This window comes from Ambystoma mexicanum, chromosome 2q (genome assembly GCF_040938575.1).
Source record: "Ambystoma mexicanum isolate Mex_15411 chromosome 2q, UKY_AmexF1_1, whole genome shotgun sequence".
Classification (NCBI taxonomy): domain Eukaryota; kingdom Metazoa; phylum Chordata; class Amphibia; order Caudata; family Ambystomatidae; genus Ambystoma; species Ambystoma mexicanum.
This window is the reverse complement of record NC_090924.1, coordinates 357,186,290-357,213,792: the sequence shown is the minus strand read 5'-3', so window position 1 is coordinate 357,213,792 and position 27,503 is coordinate 357,186,290. Positions and strand designations below refer to the sequence as shown.

The 27,503-nt window shown below is 49.0% G+C and overlaps 1 protein-coding gene across 3 annotated transcripts in view; it reads right to left on the bottom strand.

Moving 5' to 3' along the window:
• TNRC6A (trinucleotide repeat containing adaptor 6A) overlaps positions 1 to 27,503 on the bottom strand; it is an 853,894-nt gene that overhangs the window by 382,666 nt on the left and 443,725 nt on the right. For all 3 annotated transcript variants that reach the window (XM_069647380.1, XM_069647382.1, XM_069647381.1), the window contains one exon: positions 17,144 to 17,195. In XM_069647380.1, coding sequence (XP_069503481.1) covers positions 17,144 to 17,195 — 52 coding nt within the window. The remainder of the gene's footprint in view (positions 1 to 17,143; positions 17,196 to 27,503) is intronic.

The window sequence follows — 27,503 nt, the reverse complement described above, 5'->3', positions numbered from 1 at the left end:
TGGACGAGGCGTCTCTTGACTGAGGCAAGAAGGGGTATGGCCTGGCTAGTAGGTGGTTTTTCTTTAATTATTTTCTCCACAAAGTCTACTTCTGGAGTCATTTCCCCTGTGTCAATTTCAAAATGTGCTGCCGCCTTACGTAGCAATGCATTGAAAGTGGGTTGCTCATCCACAAGTGACTGGTTTCTGACCAGTGTGGTCTGAGAGGACAGATCTAAAACGTCAGGGTCTGTATACGCCCCTGTAGACTGCAAGGGCTGTGGTCCACCTATGTTTGGGTCTTCTTCAAAGTCCCCTACAGGGTCTTGTAGATCCTCAGTATTTAGGAACTCTTCATCTTCATGAAAATGTGGGTCCTCTTCAGTGAGGTCATATGTATCAATTTACTCTTCAAGTGGGTCAAAGAGTCTTGGATATTTGGCCCTAGGGTCTTCATGGAGTATATCTCTAGGCCTTTTGGGTGTAACATGTTCAGGGGTGGACATAAACCTATCTAGTTTGTCTATACACGATTGAAATCTTTCCATAGTCCACTGGGATAAGCCTGAATGGTCTAGTGGCGGAAAGGTGCGCTCCTCCGCCTCTAGGTGTCGAGATCTCTCCCATAGCGTGGAGGATATACCCCCGTCGCCCTCCGAGAAAACTTCTCGTGGGCCCGGCACTGGGGAGGTATTTTTAGGTCTTCCCTTCGGGAGGGGGAGTGGGGGTGTTCGGGGGGGGGGGGGGGGGGGGTCGAGTGGGGGATTTCAGGGGGAAATCAGGGGGGGTTCCGGCATACATTCCGTAGGTGTCGGCGTCTCCCTGGCCTTGTGAGCGGGTGTCGCCGACTCTTTCGCCGTCTGTCTTTGAGCGTCAGTGGAGACTATTCTAGCCAGGCTTTCTACAACTATTTTGTCCGTCGAGGGCTGGACGTGAACGGTTTTCGGCGGTGCCGGAGCCTTTTCGACGATGGTCGCTCTCTTACGAGGCGTTTCGTCTGACGTTTTGGTGGTAGCGCCCTTAGTTGTGGACAGCCCAGTCGCTAGTCGCGCATGTGGCTGTGGGAGGGCTGGCGACCCTTCCGGTCAGTGGAGGCTGCCGGAAGATTCAGCATCTCCGTTGGCGCTTTCTTTCGACTTAGTCGAGAAAGGTCCGTGGGTTGTGTTTAGTTTTCACTTTTTCATGTGCGTCTGCGTAGCCGGGGTGTACATCCCCTTAAGTAGCGTGTGAGCCAAAGCTTTCGGGGCTGGGGACAGATGCTGGGGAGTGGGAGCGCTCCTTAGAGAGGTCGACAACATCTGATATGGAGGTAGCATTATCACTATCCCCCTCGTCACAGTCGGTGGCGGCAGGTGAGGAATCGGCCTTCGACATAGCGTAGGCTGTCCACCTCTTGACCCTGCGGTCCTTCAAAACTTTCGAACAAAGGAGTTTACAGGCCGCACAGCCGGCCTCATTGTGGTGGAGGGGTAAGTAGCGGTTACACGGCTTATGCTTATCCTTCCATGTGAATTTGCCGTTACGAGGGCAAAATCTAAAAGGAGTCCTCTCCATAGCTGAGGATGTAATAATAAGTGATAACGACCCCGAAGGAAAGGGGGGGGTAATTCTGGGTGTTAAAAAACAATTGATGGACCCCGAGGCGTGAGGGATTTTGGGGACACTACACGTCACTATAGGGATAGTATTACAGACACGCCTACGTCGACGTCCCCTTTTCGACTTTGGAAAAACAAGATGCAATACTCCGCAGTGACCACTGGATGTCGGACTATGCAAAGCATGCGATTCTAAGCAGATTAACAAACATCAAAATAGAGGATACTTATTAGAGGGGACGGCAGGCGGGCGTATGGAGGAAAGGGGACTATGGACAAGGAGTAAGGTAGTCACTACGGTGAGTAACTTTCTTATACTCCCACGACCCGTCCCATTTCCTCCATACTTGTGGGAGATTCCCAAGGATTCCTCAAAGGTAATACGGGTGGATAGAAACTCCTTACTGAAATAGGTTTTTAAGAACACCCTGGCCGAATTGTGCATCGGCCCTGGAGCTCAGGTCCAAGCAGTAATGTTTACAAAAAGCTGATGGTGAAGCACACGTAGCCGCTTTGCCAAGGAGCCCTTCTCCCTTCCCGTGGATCACCACAGCCAGACCTGAAGGACCCTGCATCATCGAGCCCACGAGGTTGCATCGCTTCAGACACATGTATAGTGTCACCAACTAGCAATAATTGCGGTGAGAACCACCCATGCCCATTTGCACTGCTGCTGTGCTCCGATCCTCATGATTTTACCGAAATTAGCCCATTCTGCCTGCCTCCTTGATGCTGCCGAGCCATTGCCTGATTCCAAAATGGCCGGTGCAACACGGCATGAATGAGTCTAGCTTCTAGCTTCGCGGATGCCTGGTAACAGGCTTCCTTATTGCCCAATCAGGATCGCCGTAAGGCGGTAACCTTCCGGTGGGGAAGGCCAAGGAAAAGGCCCTGACTGCATCCTGACTGCATACGTGCCGCATCGGCATAAAGCGCAGTCCATTACTCGCTCTTCCACAGCTCAATATCGACTATGACTGAGCCCAGGCATTGTCTCACACTAACAGCCATGGCATTCTTTAACGTCACATGAGTCCCATTGTATCTTCCCTCCCACCTAAGGCCCTGTACACCTTTGAGGACACATACTCTACCTAATCTCTATCTCAAAACTCTCTGCATTGCCGGAGGAGAAACAATCAACATGTGTGAGTACCTCTATCCCTGTTGCTTCCTATTTCATGACCTGAGTTGTTTCCTCGCAAATGTTCCTACTCATCAGCTTGCTGTTCCTTGCTCTGTATTCCTAACTGTTACATCGAACTAGCCTATCCAACCACCTGGCTAACATGTCTCCCCATTCTGTCTGCCCAATTTGTGATTTGAACTAGCCCACTACCTAATTTGTGACCTGAATTAGCCCATTGCCCAATTTGTGATTTGAAATTGCCCATTGCCTAATTTGTGACCTGAATTAGCCCATTGCCCAATTTGTGATTTGAATTAGCCCATTGCCTAATTTGGGATTTGAACTAGCCCATTACCTAATTTGTGTTTTGAACACTGCCAATCTAGCTGCCCAACTGTGATTTGAATAACCCAGATACTACTATTCTGTCTGTCCAACTGAGTACGGAACTAGCTATTGATTGAATCAACAATGCCAGACTCCTGACAAATCATTATGTCTTCCTTCCACAGAGCCACGCTGGCACTGGCCTCATTCAGTGCAATCAGTCTCACCCACCCACCTTTCACCATTGCCATTGCCACCATTGCCACCTCCCATATCCAACATCAACCCAACTGTTACAGCATGTCCACACCTAAATAACACTGACCCTCTCAGCCCCCGCGAATGGCTGCAGCGCTTTGCCACACGTCCTACACCACTCACCCCACTCTCAATCCATAGCCGCAACCAAAGACTAGGCTCTCGTTTCCGCAACCACAAAATCGCCACCAAACACAAATCCCTCCAGCACAATGCCAGCTGCATCTCAGCCCGGCCCCTCCCACTTAACCTCACCCCATACCACATCTGACCCCACTACCTCGCCTATTACCAACATCAATGGAGCACTAATCAACGCACGTTCCATCGTAGCCCATGCCTCTGAGATTGCCGACCTTATTATATCTAACAACCTAGACTTCCTGGCTGTCACAGAGACTTGGCTTCACCAAGCAGCAGGTCCCGCATTGTCCCTAGCTTTACCTCAAGGATATACTATCATCAGAGCCGACAGAACCTCAGGCAAAGGTGGGGGCATGGCCTTCATTGCCAAAACTCACCCAGCTCTCAGAGCCATGCCACTTATAAGCTTCCCATCAGCTGAGATCTTCTCAGTGAAACTAACGCTATCCCCCACTGAAACAATACTCATGCACCTTGTCTAGCGGCCCCCCGGCCCCTCACCCACCTTCGAGGTCGACATCCTGGACCTCCTATCCACACACACCAAACTCAGATCCCAAACTATCCTGTTAGGAGACCTCAACTTGGACCTCCCAGATCCTAATGACCCTCACGCCTAGCGGCTGAAAATACCATCTCCAACCTAGGCTTCATACATAGAATTACAACACCCACACATTCCAAAGGTAGAACGCTAGACTGGGTTTCTGATCTCAATTGTTCCATTTCCATCACCCAAAACGAACCCATTGCCTGGTCAGGCCACCACCTTATCCTACTCTCCATCCCTACAGCCTCATTGGTCAAAACCACATTAGCACCACCTTCGCTTTCTAGAAATTGTCGTGATATCACCCTAGACTGTCTACAGTCCCACATTAACGATTTCCTGATGAGACAACATTCAACAACCTTACCCTGCAACATCACTCTTAAATCTGCCTTAGATATTGCAGCACCTCTCAAACTCAGGAAAGCCAAACCTCTGGCGCACCCCAATAAATGGTTCACCCCCGAACTAAAAAATCTCAGGAACATAAAAAGAGCTGCTGAATCCACCTGGCAAAAAAAACACCCTCAATCTCCAACAAGACTACATTCACGTCAGCATCCATCATCTACAAAGCAGCCATCCTTGCTACTAAAAAAAGAGACCTACGATACTAGAATCCAAAACGCCAAATCCAGAACAAAGGAACTCTTTTGCACACTAAAAGAGCTTGAATCCCCTGCACCTCCCGCCCAAGACTGCATCAAAAACACAGATTGGTGCACAAAAATCCAGCAAGCCCTCGCAGATAAAAATCACACTACTCCAAAACAAGATCAAAGCCAAAAAAAGCCAGCGTCACAGTCTCCTAACCCAGACAATACATCTCCACCCTGCATCCCGTTCTCATTCGCTCAAGTAACTCCAAAGGAAGTAGAGGACATCATAAAAAGTCTAAAACCGTCCCACTGCCAAAGCGACATCTGCCCCACCACAATCATCAAGGCTGGAGCTAAAAACCTAGCCCCATTCATCACCTCCTTGATTAATTCTTCATTCTTCTCCAACCAGGTACCCAACAACCTCAAGGAAGCCTGGGTCATGTCACTACTAAAAAAAAAACAATCTCGACCCGAATGTCCCAACCAACTACAGGCCCATCACCACTGTTCCGCTCCTGCTAAAGATTCTGGACCGCGTTGCCCATTTACAAATCCAGAAGCACTTGGAAGAGAACAACCTCTTGGGACTCAGGCAATCTGGTTTCAGACCCAGACATGGAACTGAGACAGCGCTCTTGGAGCTAAAAATCCAAATGGACGAGACGAAGGATAAAGGCAAACGAGATATCCTCCTGCTACTTGACCTTTTTGCAGCCTTCGATCTCGTCGATCATCAAATTCTAACCGAACACCTAACCACAGCTCCATCTTTTTCCTCTGATGCGTCCGACTGGATCAAATCAGTCTTATCTGACCGGACTACCAGAGTCTTCTCCCCATCGGCATCAGCAGACCAGACCCCAATATTGTGCGGTGTGCCTCAGGGATCCTGTGCGTCACCCACACTATATAATATCTTCACGAAGCTCCTCTTCGACCGTCTGGACAAACTGGGTGTCGTCTACAGCAACTATGCTGACACCAAAGTCCTCATCCCTCTTACTGGTTGTTACGACCATGATTCCAAACTGCTGAATAGCATCTATCTTGAAATCCAAGCCTGGATGGCCACTAATGGCCTTTGCCTCAACAATGATAAGACGGAGTTAATGATTGTGGGTACCCAGGCACGGCTGAATAAACTCTTTCATCTTTGATGGCAACACTATCAATGTCTCTAAAGAGATAAAAACCCTGGGAGTCTATCTCGACTCAACCCTCTTTCTTAAACAGGTCAACAGTGTAGCATCCTCCACAGCATATATTAACAAACTGATCTACAGCTGCAAACCTTACCTATCCACAGCCAGTTGCCTAACACTGGCTAGAGCTCTATCAAAAATCGATTACTGTAACACACTCTTCATCGGTACCCCAGAACACAACCAACAAAACAAACTCCAGGTACTACAAAATAACTCTGAGAGCTGCACTCAGTCTCCCCAGATCTTGCCATATCGCATCGACATAACGCCAGTTGGCTGCCCATTCGAGACAGAATTACTTTACGCACCCTGGCCATTACTCACAAATGTCTAACCAACAATGCACCTAAATATTTGGCAGAGAAAATCCCAGTTCACCAACCCACACGCACCACCAGATCCTCACAGTGCCACAACCTAGTGGTCCCACGATTTAACCTAAACACAGCTGGAGGAGCTAGCTTCCCAGTTCAAGCAGCCAAACACTGGAACTCTCCCCCCATATCCCTCAGACAAGAACCTTCATTCCTCACTTTCAAAGCCAGTATAAAAAACTGGCTGAGTAGCAAGTCTCCTCAATAAGTAACACTTCTATTCCTTACCTTCACCTGAGACGCCCGGGCCACGCAGCTCATCACTGTGCTGTATACCCACCTGTAACCAGGGTCCATTTGTCAGTGATAACTTGTGATAATCTGTTCTCTTAGTATCTCGACCGCCTGTAACCCAGGGTCCATTTGTTTGATGATAGCTTGTGATATCCTGTTTGATTGATAACCTTGTCTATCCCTGCTGTAACCTCAAATTTCTCAAGCGCCCAGTTACCCTAGGGTTTGGTGCGTGATACCAATAATAAACAAATACAAATGGTTTCCAAGGACCATACTTTTGAAAGGCAACAGCAGCCGCTTTGTCACGAACCAGATGGGCATGAATGCCCTTCGGAGGTTAAAGGCCCTGAATGGTATATGCTTCTGAAATACAGGAGGCAATCCATCGGGCGATAGTAGCCTTTGAAGCAAGTTTTCCTTTCGGGTCTCCGAATATAACAGAGTTGTGAGGAGCCCCTGAGTTCAGTCATTCTGTCGAACTTCAGGGCTTGTCCGACATCTAAATTGTGTAAAAGCCTCTCGGCATCTGATGCCTGATTCGGAAAAAAGACAGGCAATTATTCAAATGAAAATCAGTCACTACTTTCGGTAGGAAAGAAGCATGAGTGCGGAGCACAACCTTATCCTTATGGAAGGTGAGGAACGGATGTTCCACAGACAAAGCTTGAAGCTCGCTTACTCGCCTTGCCGAAGTCACTGCAATAAAAAATGAGACCTTCCATGAAAAGTATTTGAGATCAACCGTAGCCATAGGTTCAAATGGTTTATGGCATAAGGTGGTGAGGACTGAATGGCAAGGTCCACAAGAGGTGGTTGATACAATACAGTCAGGAGTTCCAAATAATTTATATGAAACTGCCTGTCCTGCTGTGTCCATTGATAGAAAACCTGGAGATGATCCAGCGTCGCACCCCACTCCGTAAGGGAGGAGTCCGTGGTAATCGTCGCTTGCGGGAAGGGCTCCTGAAAGGAGGACCTCACTGTAAAATTGTTGGTCGAAGACCACCATAGAGGACCCACCATCATGCAGGATTGAACTGAGATCATCTTGGAATCCGAGTTCAAAGCCTGACACCAAGAGCTCCGAAAAGCCAGCCGAGTACGCCTCATTTGAGAAGTGCAAGAGGAAGAGCAAGTACGCACGAAGCCATGATGCCCAGAAGTCTCTGGAACCACCAAGCCGTCATGTGCTCCGACTGGATGAAGAGCTGACACGTGGCGAATAGATCCGCAATCCTGTCCGCAGTCAAGTACACCCTGGAGTCGACCGTGTTCCAACGGAAACCCAGGAAAATCAAGTCTTGGGAGACTGTCATGGAAGATTTCCGCCAGTTCACCGACAGCCCAAGATGGAACATGAGCCGGAGGAGAGACTGGAGATTGCTCGAAGTCGTCAGTGGACAAGGACGGCGTAGGAACCAGTCGTCCAAATACGGATATACATGAACACCCTGTAGCCGAAGGAAAGCTGCAATGACCGATATCTTCGTAAAGACACGCAGCGTCGAGCCGAACAAACGGGAGTACATGGAACTGGAAATCCTCCCCAGGAAGAACTGCAGATATTTTCAATGCGGCCTCCATATCAGGATGTGCATATACGCGTCCTGAAAGTCCACTACACTGAGCCAGTCGCCTTTCCGAAGAGAGGACTTTTTTTGGCAGTGCGTGATCATCTTGATTTCTCTCTTGGGGAAGAGAAAGGTTGAACTGGGAAAGGTCAAGGATAGTACACAGGTCAGCCTGGCTGGGTTTGGGCACGGTGAACAGACGAGAGTAGAAGCTCTACCCTTGCTCCCCGAGGGGAACAGGTTCCACCTCCCTGAGGTCTAGAAGTTTCTGAACCTCGGCTCTGAGGGAGGGTGTCCCAATCTGTTGGAAGGGGGGGAGGGTTGAAAGGTGGGGTATGGGGGAGGGGTAAGCGAAAGCCCACCTGAGCGATGGACGAAACCCACCAGTCTTCGGTGATGGTCTGCCATGCCACCTGATGAGACGAGATTCGTCCTCCCACCGGAGTCACGTGCGACCGACAAAAATATTTTGCAGATTTGTCGGCAGAGAGACTACCTGTCCCTGGGGAGGAGGCTGATGGTGAAGAGAAAAACCAGCCACATTGTTCGACGGGTGCCGCCAACCGGAGCTTCAGTTCTGCACGCTTGGCGGTCCTGAAACCCCCTGAAGCCAGAGCAGGAACGAGACCGAGACCCTGAACCCTGTGTATAAGGGACCTTCACCAGGACAGACAAAGATTTGGCAGTTTTGGTGCTCGCCTTGGTCTTTGTAAGTTCCTCATCCATATAAGAATGAAACAATTCCATGCCGTTGAAGGGAATGCCTAGAACTTTGTCTTGCACCTCCTTCAAAAACTTTGTCGCAAGGAGCCATGCCTGGCAGGAGGTGTCAATTCCCACCACAAGGCCTCGGGCGGAGTTATCTACATGGTGTGCCGAAGCTTCCAGCAGATCTTGTGCCAACACCCTGGCATCCGACAAACCGGCTTTGAAGTAGTCTAGCCTATCTGCAGGAATACACTCCTGGAAATCAGCCAACTCCTTCCACAGCCTCAGATTAGCTGCTGCCAGGATAAGCTCAGTATTTGCTTGATGAAGTTGGAGGGCTGGATTGGCAGACATTCTTGCCCAAGGAGTCCAGAATCTTGTCTTCCTCGGACAGAGTCTGAGCTACAGCCGTTAAGTTTGCAGAGGCCAGCTTGGATTTAAGTGTGGCCGCAGCTACCACCATCGAGGAAGGAGTGGACAAGACGCCAAGGCTATTTCCTCAGGTGGTGTGGATCCTGTAATGGGCGTGAATTATTTTATTGATATGTAGCCCGGTGTGGGGCTTATCCCAGACCTTACAGCCAAAATGTCCTTTTGGAGGAACAGGCCGGTGCGCTCTGGTGGTGACAGGATGAACGCTCCCGAAAGCACCCCCTCCTATGGAGCGGGGGCCTCAGGTACTGGAATGTCAAGGAAGGCCATCATATCCAGGACTGGTCATAGAATGTCCTGGATATGAGCAGGGCTGCTCATCGCTATCCTGATCTGCTTGAGGGTCACCCGACGAATCTGAAGCAGACGGCTGGAACGTCTGAGATTTTAAAGTGATATCCCACTCTGTCGGTGTCTTCTCTATGGGAGAAAGCGGAGGTAGGGGAGGAAGACCTGGAGGCGGGCCATGAGGAAGAGGTGGCACCACCGCAGGAGCTGTCAGAACCGCCAATGTGTAAGGTGGAGCAGGAGATTCTGGGTAGATTTCCTTGAAAAGACCCTTAAAATACTCCTTCATTAGGTCCGAGTGCATGAAATTTCCCCAAAAAATGCATCCTCTGATGAAGGTTTAGGTGCTGGGGCGGGCAGAGGCCGATCATATGGGGCATACCCCCACAAACCCAATGAGAATGGTTGCCAGGAAGCCCCACCACCAACGGGTCGACATAGACCAATGGAACAGAAGCAGGAGGAAGCGCGAAAGTGTGAGAGAGCGGCATCTGAGCGTGCCAGTCATAAGACGGGCGGAACAGATTTTTACTCTCCACCTGATGTGGAAATGGCTGCTCAGCCCCAAAAATAAGGTTACCAGCACCTGACGTCGAGAGCGTAGGTGTAAGGGAAGAATCCAAAATGGCCGCTGTGGACCATGAAGGTTGGGCTGCCATTTTGTCGATGTCTGAGGAGAACTGCATCACATGTGTAGATGAGGCAACCGCCTCCTCAGGCTGGTCAGGGGACCGAAGCAACACCTTAGCCTTGACATAAGGATCCTCGGAAGAGCCGGTACTGGGGGGTATCCGATGTTTACTGGACATCTTGGGGGTGGCCCCAAAATTAGCATCCAGAGGAGGAACCTCGGCAGAGCTGGTAATAGAAGAGTTACAGTCTTTGCCCCCTTGACAGAACCGGTATCACTGCGTCCCTGGGCGTGGGAATGCTGAGGAATCCACCTCACAGACAAGACCTTCAGAGCAGGTCCCTCGGTTTTGTCGGTACACACCTTAGCCTCAAAAAGAGGAACCTCGGGTTTCCGCCCTGTACGTGTAGCTCCCTCGAGAGGGGAGTCAAGCCGTGGCTCGGTTCAGAAAGCTCCAGAAAAGGAGACTTCAGGGTGTACCCAGGGGTCTCTGTGGAAATCTCCAGAAACAGAGCTTGGAGCCAACCCCTGTATCCAAAGCCACAGATGAAATGGGCTGAAGTTTAGCACCCGACAGGTGAACCTCGGGGTCTGGGTTTTGGCAGGTCCGTCGTGAGAACCCTCGGAGAAAACTCTGGTACGCCTGTTAGGCCTGCAAGGCACCTCAGGGGAATCCCTGGTAGCAGAGCTACTCAAGCCCCTCCCGGACCTGGAAGACCCCAGGAAGGAGTCCCCCAGCCGGGGCACCCTAAAAAGTAAGGAACTTACCGGGCGTCTTCTTTTTGTCGATGAAAAGCTGAAAATGAGATGGAGGAACGTGCTGAAAGACCTCCCACCGAAGACGACGATGCTGGAGTGCCCGGATGGAGAGGGAGTTGCAGTAGAAACACGAATCCCAACGATGTCCGGGCCCAGACACTCCAAGCAGAGAGAATGGGGATACGCTCTAGCGAAGCAATGTTCGCATGAATAACAGGACACAAATCCCAGACGCTCCGGCATACACGGAGGACTATGCAACCGCAGAACCGGAGCAGGAAAGAAGGACAACAGGATCAAAGACATTTTTTTTCCCGGTGATGCAAGTGCGCCCAGCCCAGACTGCGTGGAGAAAAGGACTAAAGGGCGATGCGTGGGGTGGAGTTCAGGAGGGCGGGGCTACGGCCACGTGCGGTACCCCGCGTAAAAAGTGAAGGACCAAGATGTTCTTTTTTGATGCTTTTTGACAAAAGTGCTCTGGTCCCGTCCCGAAGGACAGAATGTCCCACAAGTATGGAGGAAAGGGGACGGGACTTACAAGTAAGGAGTACATATGCACACGTTCAAGAGATATTAAAATATTATGCTGCACACATTCATTTAGGAAAACGCATATAAAGAAATGCATACATTTGCGTACAACATGAAAAAGGAATCAGAGTACTTTAGTCACTACGGTGAGTAACTCATCATTTTTGCCATTGTGTGGTCTTTGAAGAGGTTTAGACCATACTTGTAGGGATCTACTTTTGTTATTCAAACGGACCACAAACCCTTCAGATGGTTAATGCAGATGAAGGGTGGAAAATCCTAAATTGATAAAAATGGTCAATCAGCCTACAGGGGTTTGATTTTACCATTGAACACAGGTCTTGGGTGTAATCACCAAAATGCTGATGGTCTCTCCAGAAAGTATGACCGACAGGAGTAAGGAGATTCATCCAGGGGTGGATTAAAACCTCCTGTTCCTTAGACTGGGAGGACGGTGGGACGTGTGTTATGGAGAATTCTCAGAAATGTGCTACTTCCCTCCCCCAGCAACTTCACACACTATCTTACAATAGGGTGCTGGAGGGGTTACCTAGTATCCCCCCTTTGTCTAGCTTCTCATGAAACATTCTTAATGTTACCCTTTCCTCACTGAATGGCTGGTGGCAGTGGTTTACTTTTAACTACCATGGTGTGCATTTACCGCGGGCTGCATTTTGTCAAAATGGCCCCAGTCGTTTTGTAGGGGAGGAAGACCTGGAGGCGGGCCATGAGGAAGAGGTGGCACCACCGCAGGAGCTGTCAGAACCGCCAATGTGTAAGGTGGAGCAGGAGATTCTGGGTAGATTTCCTTGAAAAGACCCTTAAAATACTCCTTCATTAGGTCCGAGTGCATGAAATTTCCCCAAAAAATGCATCCTCTGATGAAGGTTTAGGTGCTGGGGCGGGCAGAGGCCGATCATATGGGGCATACCCCCACAAACCCAATGAGAATGGTTGCCAGGAAGCCCCACCACCAACGGGTCGACATAGACCAATGGAACAGAAGCAGAAGCAAAAGCAAAGGAAAGGTCCTTCTTGAGATTTACTCTGCGTGCCAAACCCGGTTTGGTCCCTTTGTTCGCTTTGCCTTTGGCAGGATTCACGAGTGAAGCCCGCCTCTGGCTCCAGGGTGTCTGGGGTGCGCAGGAAGTGAGGGAGGTGCCTGGAACTCCCTGTGCTTAGTCTCTTAAGAGACCCAAATGCACTCTGTAGCGATTGGCCGGCTGACTGTCTGGGAAGGACAGCCACCCGGCTGGGAGACTTACAGGTAGGCTGGAATGAATGGGAGAGAACTGAATAAAAGGTGAGGCTTTTGGTTTGGAAGGCAGAGGCGACCACTGGACGAAGGAACCGAAGAAGAGCTTGAAGAGGACGACTGCTGGAACTCCTGGACCGTTGGTTTGCCTGTTGAAGCCCTGCTGCTGTGCTGAAACTCCAAAATCGTATCGACAGAGAAGCCCTTGCAAGGACTTTTCCTCCCCTTGAGTTGGTGGGACCAATCAACTCCAAAGTAAGCCACCTGGACATTCTCTAGGAGCTGGTTGACTTTCCACAGAGTTGCTGCTGGAAACCGAAACACCAGTGAGAGGAACAACAGATTATGTACGTTACTTTTAAGCTGGCCAAGGGCTCCAGGAAGATCCTCCGTATTCCTAGGAAGCAGGACTGACCGAGCCCGAGACCCCTCAACAGAGTGCGAGACCCCAGAAGCAAGGAAAGCCCATCTCGACAGCCAGGAACTGTGTGTTGCTATTTGCGGTAGACGTGAGGAGCTGAAACACTGAACAGCCACTTGTCTGAAGATTGCTGGTTGTGGGCGGTGACCGACCCATTGCAGTGCAGGAGTCCCCAGAAGTCCTCCCTCTTGTCCCCACGACTGAGGCCGAGGAACAGTGAGATCTGCAGAGCTTCTCAGTAACAGAAGACATCTGCTGTACTTTTTCTTCAATGCAAAGGTACTGTAAAAGTCTGAGAGAACGTACCTCTTGCTGTAGAGTTGCTTGCATCTTCTAGTACTCACTAATCTAACAGCTTGTGGCCCTACCTCGATTCTTCTTTTTCTTCAAAGACTTCTAAAACATTGTGCAAAGACTTTTCTTACTTACCTGCAAAGAAGGACTTCAGCTCAGATAGACGTTTGCCCATTGACTTTGGCTTAGCCTGTTCTATTGAATGACTATTATTGGGGATCTGAAAGTATTTGCATGCTTAGGAATATTTGTGGTCTCTTGCACGTTATAATAACCCTTTCCTTGCACTTACTCCTAAATGATTCTAAATGCAAGTTATATATTAAATGCCCCCAGCACCCTAGCTACTTAAGTCAAATGAGGGTGTAGGTTGTGTGTGGGCCAACCCAAAAGGGCACTCACTGCTTTAAAGATATTAAGAGTACCCGTATTTTGTGAAGTATATTTGAGTGTTACGGTTAGCTCCCTTCTGAAGCAGGCTTACTCTGACGATAAATAATTGTTTATTCAAGAAACCTTGTGTGTGAGAGTTTATTTGAATACTTGTCACTGTAAATCTGTGCAACTCCCCTACAGCTCACATTGACCCCTCTTGAGATAAGCCTGGCTGCTCAACACGCTACCAACCTGCGTAGTACAAGGTTATACCAAAGGTTGGGTTCCTATTGCCAGGAGGTGAGGGTTGTTGTAGTGCACCCAGAGGGTACTGCATACAATCTTGCCCAACACTGGCCCAGATTTGCACGCAGCTACAGACCTGGTCCCTTTTATCGGTAACCTAGCTAGGGAGAATGAACGCTATTAAAATGGTCATACTTCCACGAACCTTGAAAAATCTGATAAACAGGTCCCCGTTAATCGGAAGGATGATCAATGGAGCATACAGGCTCGATTGACTGAAAAATAGAGTTTAATCCTCAAAAAAGCAAAAAATGCAGCAAAAGCTCTAAGAGCAAAGCACGAGGACTCCCAACACTTGAACGTGCGGTAAAAATCTGAAGATGGCTGCCAGAGGAGGGGCTTTGGTAGAGGGCAGTCATTGGCTGAGGGCAGTATGGCCCAGAGACCAGTGATTGGTTGTTAGGAGAAAGACAGTTCAGAAACGAAACAAACAGATTATTTCTTTACCGAGGATTCCCCGTCTGACAACGGGGAATATTCATGAGCATGTGAATCCATGCCAGACCCCATGCTGGAGATCTTGTGCACAACAGGAAATTTCAGTTTTACTTTCAGCCAAGTCTCTGGCCCTTGAAATATTCTTCATATCTGATAGTCTATATATGTCATGATGGCGAAGGGCTTATGGAATTCCTTACAGGAACACAAGTTCTTGTTCCCTATAGGGGAGTCCCTCCCAGTGGGGTCCCACTTACCCAGGCCCCTAGGGAGGGTCTTGCGGAGTGGGCTCACCTCCCTCGTCCCAAAGGGGAAGCTCCCCCTTAGGGACAGGGGGCGAATAGCCGCGATTGTCAGTGTTCAGAAATAAAACCAGCAGCATTATTTACAACCCCAACTCCAAAACACGAGTACTGTGTAATGTAAGGAAGGCATGGGCTCAAACAGGGAAGACATACACAAGTGACCACAGTTCAAGGGTGTCTAAATCTAAAGATGGGAGCATGTTACGACAATCAAACAATAATAACGCAGTCCTAGTCAAGTTATTCAAAATAAAAGGCCCTATACTAATAAACCTATTGCCATCCTTACTTCTAAATACAAAATGGTGTGGGAAAATTGTGTATGCAAAAAGGAAAGTGTTCAAGAAATAATATGATAGGATAGTTGAGCAGTTGGCTTCCCTCACATGTTTTCAGCACGGGACAAGGTGGCACGTTGAGCTCCACAAACTCTGGCTTCTTGGGCACGAGGAAACAGTTCAAAACACAGGTTTCAGGGACTTCTGCCAAAGCCTATTTTTCCATTAACCGTCTCTTACTGGAGAGGGCCTGTAGTAACAAACAAATATGAAAGTTCCATTGTTCTCAGGATTTTGACATGTACAAGTTCTCGCTTTCAATGTTCATCAGGGGTCTACTTCCTTTAGGCTTGTACCCCTTTTTATCACAATGTTTCCTCTTGGTCTCCATCCTTCGGGTCTCAGATAATGGACCACCCTCGTTTGGGATCGGATCCCTTTAGCACAATATTCACATTTGGTCTCCCTCGTTTGGGCTCAGACCATACGATTTCACTAAGTTTTCCACTTGATATCAGAATCTAACATTTATGAATGTGCAATGTGTTTTGCTTAAACCTTCGCAGGACCACTTCGATTCACTCATGCAATGTTCGTATACATCTTTTACTTTTGTTTCTCACTTCTTGGCAGGATACCTTACAGAGACCTTTGATTGAGCACCTACGAGGTGGCGGACCACTGTCAACAGTATCATATATTTCCTTCTCAAGTTCAAGCATACGTTAATAGTTTAGTTTTACTCTAGTCTTTCATCACACGCGTTTAACAATTTTCGTTCCTGCGCTCGTTTTACAATGTTGCCACTTGCAACCTTGACTTTAACACAGACCGGTCTTGCATCAGTCTCCCCAACTTACCAGCTGTGTTGATCTCTCTGGCGCCAATTTGTTCTCAGAGCCTAAAATGATACCTCAGCGGCTGCTGCTCCTCCCCGCCAGTCTGGTTTCCTGGCCTTATGCTTTCACGGTCGAAGGTTTCTTGAGAGTAACTGTTTCTTGCTGAAAAGGTCAAGGATATTTCCCTCCTTGCAAAACCTTTGTGGTTTGCGGTCTTTCTCCCTTCGTTCAGCTGCAGATTGGAAACTGCTGTTCCTTTGTGTGCTTTTCCTTGTTAAGTGTGCTTTCGTGTTTTGCCTTTTATCCATGTGGTGAAGTTTAATGGAAGTCAGGTGTGAGTAATCGCCAGTAATTTCCTGACCATTGTAGTGGGGCATATCAGGTATACTGCTCGGGCGTTAGTCTGTTTTCTCCAAGAGCGGGTTGTCGGTGGGAAAGTGTTCGTGTATGGAAGGGGGGCGGTAGCGTTCCCATGTATTCTACCTGGTAGGATGGGAAAAAAGGTGTTACTGCGTCTCACCATCCGGTGTCCCACTCCCCGAAGACCCCTCACGCAGGTGATACTCCTGCATTGGTGTACCCCCAGGAACTGGATCCAAAAGCGATGGCCATGTCCTGGCCACCTGGTAGTAAGATCCCGGGGGACCAGCGGGTGAGACTACATTGTACAATGACCGAACAGTAAATGCCAGAATACTGTCCATGTTTGAGGATAACCCCATGAAGTTCATGATTCACCACTTAACAGTTTACACACTTACCAAGTAGCCAATACGTGAAGTGATCGCAAACTGTGTAGTCAAACACTGTGAAGGGCTGCATTTCAGGGGGCTGCAGTGGACCGAACTTCCAAGAGAACCCAAGATGGCACAGATGTTGGGCCATGTCTATAAAGCTTGGAAAGGACAGGTGAAACAAACCCAAAAATTGACAGGCTCTTTTTGAATTTGTTTTTCAAATGTTTAGATTGGTATGGAAAACAAGCTAGAGAATAAACCCAAAATTCAGACAAACCATCCACAGTCACAAGCTAGAAAAACCTATAGGGAATAGAAAAGAGACAAGATAGAGGCAAACAGGAGACTGAAGCAGAACCGCAAAAACATAGCTTTTAATATGACAGGATTATTTAATTGACGGCTTCACCCCAATACCGAGACTCGCAAAAGGAATTATTTGCTTTCTATATATTGCTACAGGACACGGCCCGCTTCATAAGACCATTCAAGAACAGGGATGAAACAGGAAGAGTTTTGGGTCTTCAAGGGCAACAATTGTTTTTAAGAAGATTGTTACAGCATCAGCTTACCCACTGAAAGATCCATCTTATTGCTCTGCATGGCTTCATCAGGTGAATCTCTCTGAAACAAGAAATGGAATTCATTACCAATCCACGTTTTAGCAATAAGAAACTAGCCTTGCCACCATTTTGAATTATGAAAACTTAATTTCTTACAATTGAAAATGTTGCTGTACAGACAGCAAATCACTTTTTTAATTAGCTGTCACTTTCTGTAAGACTTTCTAAACTTATCAACAAAGACCATGCCACATAGTACGAAAAACACCAAATAGCTCTCTGGGTTCAGTAGCATCAGGAATAAAAGGTACTCTACATATGTCCCCACATATGAGCTTCATTCACAGAGGCTCACTTTAATAAAAGCCGTAGGATAAGAGGGCCTGAAGCTCCAGGAAATGATCCACCTACACCCAAGCACCTAAACAAAGAAAAGTTTACTTCCTGAAACAGTTCTCTAGTGTTGATATCCTTTATAGATTCCGATGCTTAGGATATTCCTCTACTTCAGGATATGATTCATCAGTACAATAATAAAACCGCAATTTCAAACCAAACTGTATTTATTAACGGAGCATAGCCAACTCATTTTGGGATTTTCTCTGCAAGTCAACGAGCTGGGTGGTCCCAAAATATCACCACCCGATATGACATGCCGTATAAAGGATGGTGGGTTGGTTCTGAATCTAAAAGATACTACCGCATTGGGAACTATAACTACTATGATTTTGTACTGTGCCGATTCCCCACTGTAGTAGCATCAAGTGCAGATCCCTTGGCGTAGGTCCCTTTTTGAGAAAACCAGACCGTAGTCAGCTTGGAAGAAAAGCAAGAGTGAAGTTAGAGGAAAGGTGTTAGGCAAGATTGTATGCAGTACCCTTTGGGTGCACTACAACAACCCTGTCCTGCCAATAGCAACCCAACCTTTGGTATAAGTCTGTACGACACAGGTTAGTAGCGTGTTGAGCAGCCAGGCCTATATCAAGAGGGGTCAATGTGAGCTGTAGGGGAGTTACACAGATATTCACAGTGACAAGTATTCAATTAAACACTTGCACACAAGGTTTCTTGATTAAACAATTATGAATTTATCAGTCAGTTAGAGTAAGCCTTCTTCAGAAACAGTAACACTCAAATATACTTCACAAAATACACACTCCTAAGATCTCTAAAGCAGCGAGTACCCTTTTGTGATGGCCCAGAGACACAACCTACACCCTCAGGTGACTTCAGTAGCTAGGGTGCTGGGGATATTAATATATCACAGTTGCATTTAGAACCATTTAGGAATAAGTTATTAGAACATACAAGAAACTACAAATATTCTTAAGCAGGCAAATACTTTCAGATCAACCAAATGTTTTTTGGGGACTGGTTTTGCTGAATAAAAGCAACATGTTTTGAGCATGAAGGCAATGGCTCAGGGTAGATATTTGGAATTTATATCCAAAATAGAATAACCCCTATATTTGGATCCTCAGCTTACTTTTGAAGCACTATAAGAAATCAACAACTTGATACAGTACAGTAGAACACTCTAAGCAAGACTAGAGTGAGAAGCATTTTCATGTGGATAAGCCCCCTTTTTTGTTACCTATTCTGTTCTAGCTCTACTTCCTGCCACATAACTAGGGCTATCCCCTCAGTTACCGAGGTAGTGGTCCGGATAGCCACCAGAAGAGCCTCTCCTGTTTTTAAGGAGCGCACCTTTTATTCATTGTCGCTGCTGCCGGCCTCATCCCTCTTTGGTGCAGACCCCCTCATCGTCCTTGACGAAGCTCCAGGAATTGCGGGTCTGCAGGAAACTACCAGGAACAACTGCCGTGGCTCCAGCTTCATCCTTTGAGAAAGGTACTGTGTCCTGCTTGAGAAACTTGGGTGAATCCCTCTTTCTCTTCCTTAAGGCTTGTCCTTACTTTTCCCTCCTTCTAACTTTTGCTTCCGAACATCGACTATATCAAAGTACTCTTGGCTACGTTGAATCGTGAACTGTCTGACTCTGTGATCCTCGACAACAGGCACCTGGTGTCACTTGAACCTGGCTCCGGCCCTTTGACTTTTGAGTCCCTGTTTATGAATGTTCTTCGATTCTGTCTGCCTAACTATAATATTGCCTATGATTTTTGCCTCCAACTCCCTCTGGGTATCTCAGGTGCTAAGTGTGTTTTTGCCCCGGTAGCATTTCTTGTCACGGATACGCGTTTATTTAGTAGACCAAACTGTCAAAAAGTGATCGCAATCGTATTCACGGTAACGTGTCTTGTTTCAAAACACTGGTCCATTCAAACACAAGGTACTTACCTTGAGTCATACCGTGAGTCATACCGTACAAAGTGAATTGGTTAGTTGTAGAATATTTTACGTGTGGTTTTGAAATTAAGTGTTGTGTTTATAACAAATGGTTTACAAATAAATGTACTTATATTTTTCTTACTGAAACCTTGAGTCAGTGTTTGCTTGAGTCACAGTAATTGTGGTCCCTTTGTGTAATCTCTGCTACTGCTCATATACACTTGAGATAAGCCTGGCTGCTTCGCTACTGCTACCACTTTCGCATAGTAGTACAGGCTTGTACCAAAGGTAAAACGTGTATTGCCACTTGTAGTCTTAATAGTCTTATTAAGTAGTCTTAATTGTGTGTAGTGGTCCCTAAGGGCACTGCACAGGATTCTGCCTAACACTCCGTCGAGCCGACGTCACCGGATGTTATAAGTAGGACGCACGACACCCGTAGCCTCAGTTGTAGTTTTTTCCCAGAACATGTGGCACCAATCTTCTGCCAGTATGACTACAGAAAGCCTTGCGGAAACGTAAGCCGCAATCGCATAAGAAATTCTGTAGAGGGGCAGGCTGGGAGGGTGCGATGTGGAATACGTCGGAGGAACATCCCATCGAAAGAACGTTACCAGGTAAGAAAGTAACTTGTTCTTCGAAGAGATTGTGTCCTCCGACGTATTCCACATCTATGACAGACTCCCAAAGCAGTATCAACGTATGGAGGTGGGAAAAGAATTTAGAATTTTAGAATGCCCAATTAAATTGCAGAATAGAGGACCGCCTTGCCAAAGGCCAAATCTTGTCCATGGATAGAGTCCAGGGAGTAGTGTTTTACAAAAGTATGGACAGAGTCCCATGTGGCTGCTTCACAAATGTTACGAATGGGAACACCCCTTTGCAAAGCAGTAGAGGCAGCCACACCCCTAGTAGAATGAGCTCGTAAGAGTACCGGAGGGTCCTTACATGCCAAACGGTAACATTCAGAGATTGTCAAGATAATCCATCTGGACAAGGTCTGCTTAGTAACAGCTTGACCCAAACGCCTTCCAGCATATCCTACAAAGAGCTGATCGTCCACTCTGACCCGGGACATGCGTGAGATGTAGAAACTTAAAGCCCTCCTAGGATCCAACCTATGGAGCCTCTCCTCTTCCTTACCAGGATGCGGAGGAGAATAGAACGCCCAAAGAATTACCTTCTGGTTCAAATGAAATTCCGACACAACCTTCGGAAGAAAAGAAGGACGAACCCCAAGGACAACCCTGTCCTTATGGAACACAGTGAAAGGTGGCTTGGCGGATAGTGCCTGCAACTCGCTCTGCGAGCGGAAGTAACCACAAGCAAAAATACAGTTTTAAAGGTCAACAGTCTCAAAGGACAAGAATGTAAGGGATCAAATGGAGCTCCCATTAGGAATTTCAGAACAACGTTCAAATCCCAACCGGGCACCTGGAAAGGTGACGGTGGAAACACATTAGTGAGCCCTTACAGAAACTGAGAAATCAAAAGGAACCTTAAAATAAGAAAACTCCTCAGACGAGCGCTTAAATATGGACAGCGCCGCCAGGTAACCCTTAATGGTACCCACTTGCAGGCCCTTGTGGGCCAACGAAAGCAAAAAAGACAGAACCACAGGAATGGCACATGAAAAAGGATCCACATTCTTTTCCCTGCACCAGTTGCAGAACTTTCTGCAACGGCACAGGGACTTTGTTGCGGGCCTTCTGGCCGAAAGCAACACCTCCATCACGTCTTCAGGGAGGTCCCAATCCTTGTACCTCAACCTTTCAGAGACCAGGCATGAAGGTTGAGAGACGACCTCTGGATGGAGAACCCGACCCCCCTCGAGTGAGAGCAGATCGTCTCGGTAGGGAAGACGGCATGGAGGGCAGATGGACATGTCGAGAAGGTCCGGATACCACACTCTTCTGGCCCATGCCTGAGCAATGAGGATGATTCGGGAACCGAACCTCCGTAACCTCTGCAGCACTTGCGGAATAACAGGGACTGGAGGAAATGCGTACAGCAGTGGGAAGGGGCCACTCCACTACGAACGCGTCCCCTATGGCTCCTCTTGGGGGAAATTCCTGCGAGCAGAATCTCTCGCACTTCTGGTTGACACTGGTGGCGAAGAGATCCACTTGTGGGGTTCCCTAAAGGGTGAAGATCTCCAGGAGAACTTCCTTACCCGTGCTCTGCCTGTTCAGAGAGTCCGCCACCTCGTTTTCATATCCGGCCAGATGAACTGTCGAGATCGAAATTTCCTGCTGAATGGCCCAGAACCAGAGCTGCATCGCCGCCCAGAACCAGAGCTGCATCGCCTCCCTGCACAGAGGAAGTGACCCTGCCCCCCCCTTTTGTTGAGGTAGTGCATGGCCTCTGTGTTGTCCGTCAGAATCAGGACATTCTTTCCTCGCACAGTCGGCAGAAAAGCCTCCAGGGCAAGCCTGACGGCCCTCAGCTCCAACAGATTGATATGGAGTCTGGAGTTGGAGACCAACGACCGCTGACTCAACTCGTTGGCATGAGCTTCCCATCCAGTGAGGGATGTGTCAGTCACGAACGTCCCCTCCGGCCAGGGTAGCCAAAAAGGAGCCCCCTTCATCAGATTGCCTTTGACGGCCCACCATAGAAGGTCCTGGGCGACCGAAGACGGCACCTGAATAGGGTCCGACATCCTGCCGGAGGACAGACCACTGGAGCTTGAGTGCCCATTGCAAAGATCTCATCCGCAACCTGGCCTCTGGCACCAGAAGAATGCAGGATGCCATGAGGCCGAGCAATCTCAAGAACTCGAACGCTGGGAGACTCTGGGCAAGCTGAAACTTGTGCACCATCTGCTGACTGTGTTGAGCCCTCACCTGGGGAGGAAAACACTGCCCCAGGGACAAGTTGAGTACTGCTCCGATGTACTGGAGCCTCTGAGTTGGTGTCAAATGGGACTTCAAGTTGTGGGAGAAGCCCAGCTTGTGGAGGGAGTGGCAGGTGACTGATAGATGATACAGGACTTGCTCGGGAGAGCGCGCCCTGATCAACCAATCGTCCAGGTAGAGGTAGACGTGAATCCCCCCCCCCTTTCCTGCAATGCGCTGCCACCACTACCATGAGCTTGGTGAAGACCCTTGGGGCGGAGGTCAATCCGAACGGCAGGACCTGAAACTGAAAGTGCGAGTCGCCAACCGCGTACCTCAGGTACTACTTGTGCTTGGGATGGATCAGAACATGAAAATAAGCGTCCTTGAGGTCAAGAGACACCAACCAGTCCTGAAGTTGAAAGGCCTGGAGGACTTGAGAGAGAGTAACCATCTTGAACTTGTCCTTCCTGAGGAGTTTGTTCAAATCGCGCAAGTCCATGATGGGTCTCAAACCCCTGTCTTTCTTCGAAATTAAAAAATAAGAGGAATACCATCCCTTGTTCCTCTCCGCTACAGGCACCAGTACTATGGCGCCTTTCTCCAGCAGGGATTGAATTTCCTGCGCAAGGAGCGGATCCGGACTCTTCAAAGAGATTCCCCAGTGGATTGTCATGAGGCCCCTGCCGGAAAGGAAGACAGTAGCCGTGGGCTATGATCTCCAGAACCCACACATCTGAAGTAATGGCACGCCATTCTACAAGATGCTGCGCCAGCCTTCCCCCAACGGGTGAAGCATGGGCCTCATGACTGAGCGGAAGTGGCTGCGGCGTTGCCTGAGGGTAAAGAGGCAACTGCCGAGGGGCCTTGGCACCTCGAGTACCTTGTTTTCCACCTCTGGCACTCTTATGGTGGAACCTTTGACTTGCAGCTCCTCTCTCTTTACTAAATGATGAGTAATAACAAAAGGAACCACCCCCCCCTCCAAGCTGTCCCCTAGGACGAAAAGGCGGAGGTTGGCGGACTGCAGCGCCCAACGACTTCGCTGCAGCTTTGGAGGTCTGCAACCTCTCAAGGCTCTCGTCAGCCTTGCTGCCAAAAAGATGTTCACCATCAAAGGGCATGTTAAGGAGCCTGGCTTGCACATCAGGAGTAAACCACGACTTCCTCAACCATGCAAACCTGCATATCAGGGTGCTTGCCGTCATGGACCGGCTGACACAGTCTGCCATGTCCAAACCCGACTGAACGGACTAGCACATGGCATCATTGCCATCCTGAATAATAGAAAGAAAACCATCCCGTTCGTCCCCTTCGGGAATATGTTAAGCCGATAAGGCAATACAGCGCCACAGTGTGTGCGTGAAACGAGACAAGGCACATACAGAGTTGGCTGCCTGAAGCGCCATACCCCCTGAAGAAAACACTTTCTTCTCCCAGTCATCAAAACGCTTGTCGTCCCCATCAGGAAGGATGGTAGAATACGACGCCTGCTTAGCTGGGGACGTAGCCGCCTGCACCACCAAACTCCGGAGTGGGGTGCGTGGTCAAGTAGAAGGGGGTCACTATTGGCTGGGTGGTATTTTCACAGCAAAGACTTGCCCACTGCCGGGAGACTCTCCGGAGCAGTCCAGGCCGCTGCCACCCTTCTTTGCAGAGCCATATGGAATGGCAGTACCGGGTCAGTGGGTGGACCTTGATCGAGGATATACGTAAGGTCATCCTGCACAAAATCAATTGGGGCGCCGACCACCCCAAGTAGTCTTTGACCCTCGACATAAGGCGCCAGTACGATGACTTGGCATGGGTGCAAGGCTCAGGCCTACAGAACTCCACCTCCGGAGAGGTGTCCAGACCACTGGCGTCATGCAGTGACTGACGCAAGTCCTCAATCGGGCTATGACCAGAAAGAATCTCATCTGGTACCGTGTCCGGAACCAACCCATCTTCAGAACCCTCTTCCACCTCGGAAATATAATCCATAGGCTGGAAAGTGGGCATTGAATAGGAGAGAAAGACATGTTTTGCCTTGGCCAGAGCCTTTCTAGAGGGTTCCCCCGTGCCACGGGGTACCTCTGACATCACAGCCTCGAAAGGCGTCGACGCAGGCCTCGAGGGCGGAGCCAGGAGCGTGTCCTTCGAATTCCTGGGCGCTGATGGCATCGACGACTTCCTCGGAGGCGGAGCCTCTAGAGAGTCCGTCGACGACCTCGGCGCCACGGGCGTCGACGTCTTCTTTGAAGACGTCACACGGGCTCGAACGCATCGAGGACTGGGACCTGGAACGGGCATGACTGGAACTATTCACCTTGTCCGAGCGGGACCTCTCCCACGAATCGTGCCGACCACCCGAGTCCGAAGGCGAACAAGCAGTGTCTCCAGTACGGTCACGACCGACCCCTCTCTGAGGCGCGGACGGACTGGAGCCCTGCGATTCAAGAATCGCCAACATTTTCTTCCCGAAGGAAGCCCACTCCTCCGGAGAGGAACGCTTGGTGGGATAAGAAACCCGTCAACGGGCGGAGTCCTCGGAAGAGGACTGGGAAGGCAACCGATGACAGCACTTCCGGGAGTGCCTCCAAGAGGCAGATGAGTGGCGGGACCCACTCCGGGACCGAGACCCCCTAGACTTACGACTACAATGCGGAGAGTCGCCCCTCGAATCATCCGTCAAAAGCCCAGTGGACCACGCCTTCCGGGGCTTGGACATCTTACCGACCGACAGCTTCTTATGTTCCCGCAAGGCCTTGGACGTAAGCGACTGGCAGTCGACACAATCATCCGTGTCGTGGGCCTCCCCGAGGCACCAGAGGCAGGCGTCATGCGAGTCTGTCACCGACATCTTGGACCCACAGTCCCCACACTTCTTGACGAGGGGTGGAAGAAGAGGAAGACATCCCGATAATACTTTACACAAAACTAACAGGTTTGAAGAACCGAAAGAACAGCAACTCCAAAGAGTCGAGGCATGCCGAGATCTCAACACGTGCAGAAAAAACAGAACTGAGGCTACGGGCGTCGTGCGTCCTACTTATAACATCTGATGACGTCGGTCGTCCTTGAGGACAGCGTATCGCTGTCATCGACGCAGACAGATTTTCCGAAGCAGCACAGCTGTGGTGATTACGGTCATAGGTATGGAATATGTCTGTAACGCTCGCCTGGTATCCACAGGGACGTCACTCAGCCGGTCCTGGCCTCTTACGACCTCGAACCCTTCCCTGGAGGCTATTCGACTGGCCCTGAAACACAGGATTGGTAGAGTTTAACTCCCTATTGTCTCTGTGTGCTTGAACCCCTTTCTCCCTGGGGTCCAGCCCTTCCCTTTGATCCACAGATCACCTTGTTTTCTTGGATGGTGTGCTCTCCGTTCTGCTTTCAGCGCAGGGGCGCGTTGATTGATGCAGGCTCGCTGGTGCCTAGTTACTTGACTGGCGAGAGTCTGACTGGTAGGTATAATGAGTCTTTGAACAGTTCTCCAACTTCGTTCCTTTCCTTCTTAGATGATGGCCAGCATCCGGGGATTGCGGCGTGCTGCTGAGATGAGTGGCGCTGAAGGTGCGTGAGAGCGCGATGCACCCTTTTCGTATTTGTATTGAACAGAGTTCTTTTTCTGTGTCTTTTAGGTGCCGCAACGTTGTCAGCGTGGATGCCCGTTATGAAGAACAAATGCGGTGCGTAAGCGCGGTATGCGGTGCCTCTAGATATTTCCACGCTAACCTGCAGTGTCTTTTCTCCCTCGCAGATGGATGAGAAGTTCCGGGGACACAGTTCCCCCAGAGCGGCTGGGATTCAGGTAAGCGTTTGAAGCTCGTACTGTATTTTTTAAAAAAAATAAGCAAAGAGCTGTAAAATGCTTACTAATGCCTTTTCTCTGTTCTTTTCCTCTTCATTAGGAAGAAGCGTGTCGGGATGGGAATGACAACGCCGAAGATGCCCGCAGAACAGAAGGAGCGTTGAATGATGGGCAGAAGGGCTGCAAGGTAAGGCTGTTCCCAACGGTGTTCTTGTAGGAGTTGAGCGCAGAAGAAAGATGCAGGCCCACTGGAGACCGATCCAAACACAGTGTCACGCTGCAGGTGCAGAAAACGCAAAGCATGCTTCTCAGCCTGGGTGTGGCTTCAATAGTCTCTGGGTATCCCAGGTGCATCTGGGCTGAACCACACCCAAAAGACTAGACCGCACATGCAGTTCTGGGAACCGAAATATGTGGGGGCATCCATCTTGTCCCCATCAATGCATTACAAGTCCAATCCCCAATTTTATCCTATGTGAGTGAGTGAGTCTGGTGCCACAAGCGCCAAGTCTGACTCCAAGTGAGTCTTTGGAGGAATGGAGAGGCCCTTGAGGGCCATGTAGGTGATCGTGGCTGTTAGGCAGAAACCTGTGCAGTTCCCTTAGGGACCACTGCAAAAGATTTAGGACTACAGGTGGTTGGCAGTAAACCCAATTGGTAGCAGTCTGTACCACCCAGATTTACCTGGTAGCTGTGGCTGAGCAGTCGGACTTCTCTCAAGATGAGTTAGGCAGTATATAGAGTATACACAATAGGTACAGAGACACAGTAGCACAAGCAAACACTGTCCAGAGCTTTGGTGTAAAAGTATATAATTATTTATTTAAAGACACACTTGTAAATTACACTAGTACAAAAAGAGGTAAGTAAATTCAACACACAGTCTATATATATATGATACATTACTCACCGTAATCGTATTTCTGATGCTTGTATCTGCTTAGATTCACATGCTGTGCATAGGCCGACATCTAGTGGAAGCTGCGGAGTATTACAGTTTGTTTTTCGAAACTCGAAAATGGGCGTCGACACAGGCGTGCCAGTAATACTATCCTTAGTGTGACGTCCACTGTACCCAAGATCCCTCACGCGTCTAGGATCCTCAGATTGTATTTTTTCTGACATGAGGAAGCATGAGGAGTAGCGTGAGTACAGATAATCCAAGCAGATAGACAGAAGGTAAGACTACAAGCAATCATGCGCCTTCTCTCGGAGGGGAGGAAGGGTGGGTCGCATGTGAATCTAAGCAGATACAAGCATCAGAAATACGATTACGGTGAGTAAATGTATCCCTTCTGAGGCTTGTGGAATCTGCTTAGATCACATGCTGTGCATAGATTAGCGAGCAGTACCAGAAGAAGGAGGTGGGATGTGAGAAGGGTCATGAACAAACAGGTGTCTTAGAACCGCTTGTCCCACTTGTGTATCTGTCTTGGAATGAGTG